This window comes from Periplaneta americana, chromosome 7 (genome assembly GCF_040183065.1).
Source record: "Periplaneta americana isolate PAMFEO1 chromosome 7, P.americana_PAMFEO1_priV1, whole genome shotgun sequence".
NCBI classification, from domain to species: domain Eukaryota; kingdom Metazoa; phylum Arthropoda; class Insecta; order Blattodea; family Blattidae; genus Periplaneta; species Periplaneta americana.
Window position 1 is genome coordinate 123,697,181 of NC_091123.1, and position 12,237 is coordinate 123,709,417.

The 12,237-nt window shown below is 33.8% G+C and overlaps 1 protein-coding gene across 4 annotated transcripts in view; it reads right to left on the reverse strand.

Annotated features, from left to right (window-relative positions):
- Nucleotides 1-1,679: 1,679 nt before the first annotated feature.
- The window catches only part of LOC138703427 (cytochrome P450 6j1-like), a 65,804-nt gene continuing 55,246 nt past the window's right edge, over nt 1,680-12,237 (reverse strand). For 3 of the 4 annotated variants that reach the window (XM_069831279.1, XM_069831277.1, XM_069831280.1), the window contains exons 7-9: nt 11,346-11,567; nt 7,282-7,539; nt 1,680-2,767 (exon numbers count right to left, since the gene is read on the reverse strand). In XM_069831279.1, the coding sequence (XP_069687380.1) occupies nt 2,595-2,767; nt 7,282-7,539; nt 11,346-11,567 (653 nt within the window). In that variant the 3' untranslated portion in view covers nt 1,680-2,594. The remainder of the gene's footprint in view (nt 2,768-7,281; nt 7,540-11,345; nt 11,568-12,237) is intronic. The other variant, XM_069831278.1, reaches the window with a different exon arrangement.

Here is a 12,237-nt window from a genome sequence, read left to right on the forward strand (position 1 = left end):
CTTTAATAAGCTTTCCTCGTCCCTAAAGATGAATCTTTACACAGTGTCACTTACATGAATTAATGAACTTCTTAGCCAAATGCCTGAAAGGATTAACTCAATTTAAAACAACTGTAGGTCACGCAACGAAGGAAATCGTTTTATCACGTCCCTTGCTTTCAAATATTTTATTTTTATTTATTTGTGTTTATTTATTTATTTATTCTGGCGTAGTTAAGGCCATCAGGCCTTCTCTTCCACATCACTAGAAATAAAAATAAAATAATATAAAAATGAAATTATAAATAAAATAAAAACAAACGAAAATATATATATATATAGATTATAGTCACACACACTTCAAATGAGTTAGCATTGTCTTGAGGTTCAGGAAAACAAAATACACCCTTTGGTTCCTGATCGCCCACTTAGCATTGTCTCAAATTTCTACAGATCTTACATTTTATCTCTGCCGGTCAGCGACTGTTAAATTTAAGGTGACTTATCTTAGTCGTGGGAGTCAGCGTATTAAAAAGCATTACAATCTTTCTGCCGTCTCTTTCTTCCCCATCTGCACAGAGGCAGAGATAAAATAATTATAAAATCTGTACATTCATCTGAAGCTATGCATTTCACGTAATTTCATGTCTATGTACGCTTTTGACTTTAATTTCAGAGAGATCTGACGATAAACAGAAAATTCCCTTGTTCTCAGTCTGAACCCGTCGGGGTGTCATCGCAAATGTGACGTTGTACAGAGGCAGAGATAAAATAATTATAAGATCTGTACATCGATCTGAAGCTGTGCATTTCACGTAATTTCATGTCTATATGTGCTTTGACTTGAATTTCAGAGAGAGCTGACGATAAACAGAAAATTCCCTTGTTCCCAGACTGAACTCGTTGGGACGTCATCGTGAGCCAAAATTTATCTCTCTATCGGTTGTACCAAAGAATCAATATATACACACATAATTTAATTTATATTGGAAGATCTTTTTACCTCTTGACCGCTGTACGCCTGTTTATATCATACATAGTTTTTATACGACTTGAGAAATTATAATTATCTCACAAATAGATCATATTAATTACAGTATATTAATTCTTATTTATATACAGAATACAGATGTAATATAAACTCGCAGCAAGTCATTTTTAACATAAAAACTAATATTCTGAGAGACGTATACCGGTATTTCAGAAATTGAATAATTGTTATTTCCACAACGCATAACATACTACATTGACAACATGATTATACAGATAGAATTTCGCAGTAACACATTTTCGGACATAAACATCAATACAGGGCACATATATAAATATAGCCTGTATTTTGAGAAACGTATATTTTAGAATTAATACAGTGTTATTTTCAGTCGGCTTTCGTACATTTATATGTTACGTTAGCAACATGACAAAAGTGTCATTGAATTGCTTTTTGATAGGCATATGTGTAAAATCTTATTTTATTTTTCCATTGCTTTGTATAAAATATAGTTGAGAATGTGGAAAACACGCAGTTTTTAAGCTAATGTCTGCAACTTTGAGCGACTGTCCTTGAGCTTAATTTTAATATGACCATTAATAATGCTAGTGGCACTGAAATTGAAGTTACTTAAAATCAAAAGGCATGTTAGTGGACATACATACATACATACATACATACATACATACATACATACATACATACATACATACCTACATTCAATTTTATATATTAAGATTATAAGACGGCTGTAAAATATACCTATAGAAATGTAATATCCATAAGCACAAAATTTTCTGAAAAAGTTGTGAAATATATAGGTTAAAAATTATGCTTAATTTTGTTACAATTAATTTATTTTATCTCTGTCAAGAACAGATTTTGAATACTAAATCGCTATATAAATTAAAAATGTAAATCAAAGCGCCCATGCTGAAATAAAATATTACACAAATCACAGAAGAACTTGGAAGACCACAAATGAAACGGAGCACACAAGACAAAATGACGATTATTTGCTAAATTATAACACAAAAGATAACGGAAAGAAGGAAGCGCTCTGAGAAATATCAGTGTTTAAGTACCTCCAAGACAGTGTGAAGTTCTTGGAAAGTAATAATTGAAATTCATATTCAAACACATCAACAAAGTAATAATGTAAACGACTGCAGTAAACTGCATAACACAATTAATTACTGTAACAAGAAGTTGCAAATTTATACACAATAACAGTCAAAGTGAGTGAAATTAGAGAAAAACTCTGAAAGAGCCCTTGAGAAAAATAGGAAGATTCAGAAGTTGAAGATAATAATCCAAATGAGAATCTCAGAAAAAAAAATGTATATACCATAGTGAGAGGTGTCCACATTGAAAATTCTGTATGAGTAATGGACAATAACACACGAATGTGATGAAATTGCATTAAAGTTTTCAGATTTTAACCCATTTCCAAGGCAATATAATGCATTAATGAAGCATTTTTGGCACATGAACGTACAAGAAGAAAGTAACATACATTAAAATTTATTTCATTTAAATAAAAGGAGATCAATTTTACCATTTAACCAGTGAAAAGGGTTTAAAGCAAGAGATTAAAGCAAAGGGAAACACAGAAAATTGACATTTATTTTTTGTCTCTTTTGACAAACTCGATCCACAGCTTTTCTTTCGGAGTATAGATGAAGGATGTAGGCACTGCAGTTGTGGTCCTTGGTGTATACCGACACTTTTTGATATAGTACTGTAATAGTACTAAAACCATACAGCACTTGATCAATGCCAGAGCATAGCGGCTTCCTGTGCAAACAAAAGAATTATAATTATTTCTGCTTTCATCGACAAATGATATGTAGTTACTGTTAGAGAGTCCCTCATTTACCTCAACACAAAACAATAATACGCAGTATACATGGAATTAGTGACAGACAGTGAACGAAAGAATTTAATAAAATGAACGAGAAAGCCAGTAATAAGATACAGAATTCCCAGAAAAAATATAAGAAAATGTTTAAACACACTGAGTGCTCATGTGAGACAATTACGAATTTAGCGTGTAATTAAGCAAACTTTCACTTGCATAAGCCTTATGAATTGGGGACTTCACCCGAATAACGGCTTATACCCTTATACGCCCGTTTTCCGACGATCAAGGGATTAGATAGTTGAATGCGTATAGTACACTGTAGTAAATTTTCGTAAGTCTAGCTTCAATACGTAACACAGGACACAATGTTACGTGTTTATGTTGAACAAGTGAACGCGCCCACTACAGCAGCAGTCACGTGCTGTTGCAAGCCGTACTGTAGTAGGCAGTATTCGATGTTTAGGCCTGCTTCAGGTTGTCAGTTGCAGCAGTGTATCATGACCAAAAATATGGGAAAAAAGAAAGCTTGTGAAGAAGACTAAATGGAAAACTGAAGAAAGGAAAATGAATAGAAACAGTGGCAAGTCATATACAACTTATACAGGCAAAGAAATGGAAGAGAGGTCATTTACACCTGTAAAAATATTATGTATGAAAATGTGTACACATGAAATTTCAAAGGACGATCAACTGTCTATTTTTAAACGGTCTTGGGACATGGATTCGAAATTAGAACAATATAATTTTATCACTTCTTACCTTGAAAGAGTGACTCTAAAAACTAAGAAGCTTCAGTCTTTCAAGAATAGGGATAATGTTTGGAAATATAGTGTTTTCTGTAATGGGGGTAAAAAAATTGATGTCAAAACTTTCTATTGAGGCTATTGCAAATTTCAGAGAAACGATTAACAACAGTTCAGAATAAACTGTTTTCAAGTGACATCCTCAATGATAAAAGGGGTATACACTTAAATCGTCCTCATACAATCATGATGCAAAAGTATAAACTGCAATACACTACATCAGGGGTATTTTCAGCTTGAAGCTCATAATCTGCATCATTTGTTTCCTTCAAGATTTGGAAGACGGTAATGGAAGTGACGCAGATGAAAATTTTTTGAGTCCAACACAAATGAACCCAGTGTCTTTGAAACCCTCCAAGGCGGAGGACTGAAGAGATATCTTACAGTTTTTAGATGAAGATGGCTAAAGTTGGCTGAACTCAATGTTGAATAAAGTCGGGATATCATCACACAATGGTGAACATGACTCTAGCAACAATAGTGATGATATATAAAGAAGAAAAAGACATAAAGACAAGAAAACCATAAATTAAAAATGTAATGTTATTTTGTAGGCCTACTTGTGTAATTATTCAATATGTTTATTTAGTATGTTATGGTAAATGTATATTTTATTTTGTTTAATTTATCTTATTTTACTTTTTAAGGCAAAATTATTATTAAAGTACGAGGTGTTCCCATATATAATTAATTTTTATGCAAAGTTAGACACGTAGAACATCAGAATAATTAAAAACAGTACTAAAACAGATTGTCGCCGGAAAAAGGGCGTATACAGAGTTCTATATTATATTTATTTACTAATAGCAGAACATAATATTTGCTGTTATGTTTCAATAATTTAATTTTAAATGTCCTCGAAACTAATTAACAGTAATGAAAAACTTTTTCAACGCAAATATGACGAACCTGACAGCTTACAAACATTGAAATTAGTTTATATCAGGACTACATTTTACTGTATACGCTCTTATTCGGGTGATGTCCCCAATTCAGATTCATGAACAATAGTCCTCTTTAACTATAACCAAACGTTGAGTTGGACCATAACTAATCCCCATTTCATTTTGGTTGATAGGCATTTCTTCTCTACTCACAATCTCTGACATCAGCGAAGGGGAAGATACTATCTCACAAACGTTCGACTGATTGACTTTCAGCACAGTGACAAATTTTATTATCAAAAATGTTTTACCGGTAATCTTTATTTCGAAAGTCCATACTAAGCGTTTGTATTTAATTTTTATTGCTGTTTATATCAATTGGCACACTAAAAAGCCACTGACAGCAGCAGATAAATGTTTTCTTCACCGCTACCTAGTTGCTACTCTACAGTATATATAATGTAGGCTATGTATGTATTTATTCACACTGGAAATGGGTAAATACCCGGTGGCAGTGGTAACTTATAACACCCAATAATTAATAAACACAATTAACAATAATACAATTAATAATAAATTACAATTAATAATAATAATAATAATATAATATTAATAATAATAATAATAATATAATATTAACAAGAAGCATCCTAAATTAAATGAAGCACGATCACTTAAAATAACATTTAAAGTAAATCTAATATGCATCTTAACCCTAAGTTCGAACTTAAACCCACGAGTATATTATATATATATATATATATATATATATATATATATCATGATATATGTTCAAACATGCACAGGTACCTTTCAGTACTACATTCATTTCGATCTCAACTCACTCACTGCACTGGAACTACGACACATTTCACTGTCACTATCCCGATTTCACTAACACTTCAAAAACATTTCACTGTTTAAATAATTTGTACTACCACTATAAACTATAAAACTCACTGACACAAACACACTTCACTGACACAACACACTTCTTCACTGATACAACACTTCAAATAACAAAACACCAATTACACCCTTTAAGTAGTGTATATAATATACTACCGTCTTTTAGTAAGGTCCTTAAGACTATTTTTAAATACATTTTTGGTTATTGGTAAAGCCTTTAGTAAGTCTGCGGGTAAAGCATTCCAGTCCCTGATATTACGATTGAGAAAAGAAACTTTCCACTGTCCGTCCTCTGTCTTCTTTCTCTCAATTTATATAAGTGATCGTTCCTTGCAAAGTAATTTGGAGGCTGCAACCTATTTTTTTATTTATCTCCAGGCAGGCTCACCTCTGTATGTTTTGAACATTGCGCGTAATCGAATTCGGGTTCTCCTGTCTTTGAGTGTGTCCCAATTTATGTTGAATTAATACGACAATGCTTGAGAGCAATCTGGGACAATACATATCGCTCCCCCTGGCTTCATAATACAAACTAACATTCCAATAAATTATTAGTTGAAAATATTGTAAGAACGGCAATAAAATATACTGAAACACGTAACTGTGAAACATCTGTGCCACTGTATTTTATATTCAATTATATACTTCATTTAATATTTTATTTTCTCGTGTGTACAGCTTAAGAGGTGCAGGTAGCTATAAAAGGTGACAGCTACGGCTCTGTCGCCGACAGACTCAGGGCAAGTAATGTAAATAATATTTAGAGATAAATTAATTATATCTTCCATAAGTAAGGGAATTAAGAGTAACGCGTTTATATGTTTTTATGCTCGACCATGCCGAAATGTAGTAATTATACACCTGGTAGCAGCCCTTTAATGGACCTCATTAAAGTACACCTATTCATTAAAGTTCAGATGTTCCACCAATCAGAAAATACCATTGTAGCAATATGAAAGCGCAAGTATCGATTATTCTCCGATATCACAACACTGAAACGTCACGGAGGCTGGAAATCCAATACTTTCGCAGAAGGTTATGTTGAAGAATCGATCCAAAATAAAACTGAAGTCTCAAATACAATATTAAACTCAGTCGAAAAAAACAACACACAAATTAACATCAATTCACCGTCATCTTCCAGCCTTTCACAAAGCACATTCCCTCAAATTCATTTCACCAATTGCACAATAAATCACCTATATTCGAAATAAAGTCAGTTCTGTTACTATAATAATTAGCGTTAATTGTAAATAAAATTCAAATAAATTAAATTTCAAGGTTATATCAAGATTAATGTTTATTTTACTCTCTAGATTATATCAAGGTCAATGTCTACATTTGTTTCTCGGAAAAAATCAATACTTTCGCGTCTGCGCACATCTCATAATTTACGAGGTATTGCACAAAGTCAGTTCCGCTCCTCAGTCACATAAGAATAACATGAATACTTATGAATAATTTCAAGTTAGAGATATGTCGAGCATAAACAGTCGTATAAAACTTAACTATAATGGTAATTAAGACGCTTGTACGAAAATTATGAAACCTGCTTGCGCTCGTTTCATAAACATACTCGCGTCTTAATTACTACCATTATAGGCTCGTTGCATAATATACTATTGTATTTTATATCTTGTTGATTGTGTTTCCAAACAGGAACATTTTCAAACTACTATTTATAATATGGATATTCAGATGTATTTTCGGCTTTGAAAGTCATTAATATTTCTACTTGTACTAATAAAACTTTAATGGTTTAAAATATGATCACAAAATTTTACAAAGCATTTCAGAGATGAGATGCAGACAATACTGTGTCATACAAGAACTTAGTAATTGTGCACTCACCCAAGCAAGTCCTGGGTCCTGCACCGAAAGGCAGGTACGTGCAGCGAGGTCGCTGTGCTGCGCTGCTCTTGTTGAACCTCTCTGGATCAAATGTCTTCGGATGAGGGAAGAATTTAGGATCGTTGTGAAGGGCTAGCACGGGTATCACCATCGGCGTGCCCTTCTGAATTGTGAGGTCTCCTCCATTCGTATGCAGTTCAAACCGTTTCGTGCAAAGTCTCGTGATAAACGGTACAGGCGCGTTCATCCGCAGTGATTCTGCAAACAAACAAACCGTTTAATGAATATAGGAATGTGGAAACCACATACGTAGCTACTAGAGGTCTGCATCGGACGTTTTCGCTCGAGCGCTAAGTAGTTCATAGCATAACCCGATAGGTAGCGCACATGCATGATGGGTAAAATTGTCACGAGCGATAAATCCTCGAACAGTTTAAGCCAAGCGTTAGACATTCGTTCTTGGTACAGTGATGAACTGTGTAGTAACATCATAAATGTTTATCATTTCAAAACTTTGAAGTGTTTAACTAACTAACCTCTCCATAGTACTACTACAAAACTTGCTTTAAAATGTAATATAAATGTTGTAAGTAAATGTTTTTTTTTCCCCCACACAGAAGTGATTTTGTTCTTGCCACATCTGATAGATTTTATTGGATGTAAATGTAATTATTATAAACGGAGAACACAATCACGACAATGCAAGAACTGTATCAAGTTTTCTAGTAGTAGTAGTAATAATAATAATAATAATAATAATAATAATAATAATAATAATAATAATAATAATGATAATAATAATCTCTAATAATTAGTGTATCAATCTTTGCGTCTGTAACAGTTGTGCAGCATGATTATTCGTTTTATTATATTTTCTGTGACGTTATCTCTGTACTATAGTCGCGGCGCTGTTATTCCCGGCGTGACTCCTCCTCTTTGCTTACGTCTTAGGAAGTGAAGGCTCTATAAAGTCTAGGTAGGTAGTACCGTTCGCCATTTTTGTTCTTTCGTTGCCGAGATACTATACGAAGAATCTATTTGCCACGCCGTTGAACATTATCATGTCGTAGCTCCTATGATAATAAACCAAACGCACTGTAATTCAGCAAATAATTGAGCGGCAAATAACGTCTACGTGTGCTTCCTGCGAACGCCAACGAAAGAGCCAAAATGGCGGGCATTTATCGAACCTTAAGAAATGAATAATGTTTTCATAAGCGAATCACAAGACGCACAAGTTTAAATGTGGCCGACTTGCAACGTGATTGGCTGCCGGAAATTACAGCGACGGGACTTGTAATATTGTTATTAATCTACTGCTATATCAATAATATTTTGTAAAACGTTTCTACATTGTTGCAGTATATAGGAGGAACACTATATATGGACCTATCATATGTGGTAAATCAAATATTGAATAATTATTAATTAGCAATAATAACTGTATATCGAAGTTTTTCATACTATTTTATTTATAACTTCATGTTCCTGTTTTGGTACGTTCCATTGACTGTTCCATTAAACGTTTGTCATAAACGCAGAAAATAAAGCCTTATTTTTACCGTGTGAGGAAAATATATGTGTATCTTATCTTTCGCCTTCCATACAAGATAAGACATGTCGGTGAGATGACCTTGTACTGTGCTTCTATTTATTACGAGCGTATCACGACCGATCGTATCTCACTCGAGGGTGCGACACTCTACCGAGTTCAAGCGAGCTATTTAACTCCAGTGCAGCACTCTGGTAGCTACCCAAATATTTAAAGAAAACTATTATAAATAACAATTCAGAATTAAAACTACTTAAATAAAAACATAATATAAAAAATTACACTAACGCACTAAATTCTAAACTTAAAACGACGTGCTACTGAAAATAATGGAATTTTGACAAATTTTATCATTTTGTTTATTTTTGAGCTAAGAAATATACGATTTCGCGAGGAGTATTTTCGTGAAAATGTTATAGCATAATATCAATGTATTAAATCTACAATAAATTTGGTATAAGTTGTGTTAATGTATGAGCTATATGTAACCAAAACTTTAAATTCAATTATCTCAAAAAAATAAATTTTCTATATTTTCAGCGACAAGTATTCATTTTATTTCTCAGGCTGAAACTTGGCACACTTAATCGTTAATATCTCTGTTGTGAAATGGAGCATTTGATGGCTGCATTCAGCATAGTTTTATTGCTGGAGAATTATACGTAAAGCAATATTATTTTCTTTTATTAATGTTTGAAGAAATTATATATTTACAAAGGAACAAATTAGAGTACAGCATTATTAATGTTCCATTGCACAATATGTAGTTTTACCTTTAAAAAATTAGATTAAAAAATAACACTTATTTTAGAAATAAAATTTTCACCAAGATATTAAAAAAATATAAAAAGTTATTTTTTAAGTTATTATAGAAAAGATTAAAATTTACATTATGTGATTATGACATTGATGAGAAGGAACTGTCTACTGAAGGATGCACTGGAAGGAATGGTGAATGGGAGAAGAGTTCGGGGTAGAAGAAGATATGAGATGATAGATGACATTAAAATATATGGATCATATGAGGATACAAATAGGAAGATAGAAAGTAGGAAAGTTTGGAGAAAGAAACGCAGAATTCCTGCACGGAAATATCATATGTACTTCGGTACATCGCAATAATAAGATTGGAGAAAGCCGGGTTTGCAGTGAAAGATCTGCCCTTGGGCAGAACAATGAATGAATGACACACCCACGGACATACACACATACTCACGAATACATGCACGCATACTCACGAACACATACTGTACACACACACACGAATACATACACACACAAGGTGGATGGTAACCTCTGCGCCAAAATTTAAGAAGTGATTCTACATGTTTTAAAATTATGGTTAATTTAACGACGCTCGCATCTGCCGAGGTTATATCAGCGTCGCCGGTGTGTCGGAATTTTGTCCCGCAGGAGTTCTTTTACATTCCACTAAATCTAGTGACATGAGCCTATCGTATTTAAGCACACTTAAATGCCATCGACCTGTGCCGGAATCGAACCCGCAACCTCGGGCACAGAAGCCAGCGCTGTACCAACTGCGTCACTCAGACCGATTTCTACATGTTATATATAACAAAACTTTTATTACACTTTTCCTTCGATAAAGCACCGTTAGGCAGGAAAAAATATTCTTTGCCCAATGTTTGCAGCACTCCATTGCGGCAATGGCTCTAATGGAAATGGCTCATTGCTATACAAGCAGATAGGTGAAAATAATCTGGACAGTAAATATCTTGAATCATTTTTTTCTTTTTTTGCAAACTAAACCGTTTAGCCATGGATTTAAATTGAAAAATAGCGAATAACCCTTTAAATAAATCTTGCAACGCAGCGCACATCCCTGTTACGGACTGAGTACAGCAGAGGGGGAGGGAAAGGTAAGGAGTGCAGGCCGTGCAGCTGTCGTGATGTTGCCAAATTCTTCGTAGAAACATGAGAATTTGCTCTAAAACCGTGAATGTTAGAGAAAAAATGTATTTAGATTTTTCAAATTTCTCCTCAGGATCTATACCAGTTTCACTTTGGTGCAGAGGTTACCATCCACCATGTATACACGAACAAACACACACCGATACACACAAGGTCGGCCTGGGTAGCGCAGTCGGTATAGCGCTGGCCTTCTGCCTTCCCGGCCCAGGTCGATGGCATTTAAGTGTGCTTAAATGCGATAGGCTCATGTCAGTAGATTTATTGGTATGTGAAATAACTCCTGCGGGACAAAATTCCGGCACACCGGTAGTTGCGAGCGTCGTTAAATAAACCACAATTTTTATATCCATACACATGAAAACATACACATATATATACACGAACACTGTACACATACGTACACAAATACATACACACATGAACACACATACACAAACACATACACACAAAAACATACACACTGTATATTACATACAAAACATACAAGAAGACAAATATAGACTACATTCGCAACGGTACACATTGATGACAAATATGCGCAAAGTACAGTTTTAAATATAAAAAAATTATTAATATGAACCTTTGACCACCATGTCGAGGTACTGCATGTCTTCTATGACATCCAAATTTAATCGGTAGTTGTGCTTTTTGATGATGAAGTCAACTTCTTGTATCAGTTTTATTTGTACGTCTCTGTTACAAGCTAGGTAGTACAGCAGCATCGACAATGAAACTGCACAAGTTTCATATCCTTCGGTGAAAAAGGTGAGTGCGTGAGCTGCTACGTCTTCATCGGTGAATTCTGCGTAAAAAAGATACAATTATACAGTATTCCATATCAGAAAAGAGACATTTATGTATATTTTAATCGTAAACAGTATGGAATAATATTGCGATGGCTCAGAACACATTTCTATATCATTCCCGGGTACAAAAAGATAACTTAGACCACATATACATAACACTGATCACTGATCTTATATATTAGTGTCCTGCAATGTTCGAACATGAGAAATGGAACCAAGACATTACAAACTTAGTTTTATTTCATATGAAAACTAATCGCAAGATCTGTACCAAAATCACTAATCGTCTAAAATAGTGATGTCAAAGCAAGCGCATTTTTCTGACCTTGACGTTGTGCGCGGGCATCAAGCGCTAAGTATGGAAAGAGGAAGGGTTGTGTATATGAATAAGCAGCCTGTTGTATTAAGAAAACAGTGGTGCACAAACTTTAGACGGAACGTGAAATTTTATGTCGTTATTTGTATATGCCTTCTTTCTGTTTGATATTATCTATATTGTTTGTAAAGTAAAAGTACTAATACCAATTTCTTAATATTGCAGTTGTGTTTTAAATGTTAATAACATAATAAAGAGTTAATAAGGAATATTCACATAAATTCCATAGTAGTACAACTATATTGTACTGAATGGATTAAATACTTCATTCATAAAGAAAGTGATATCCC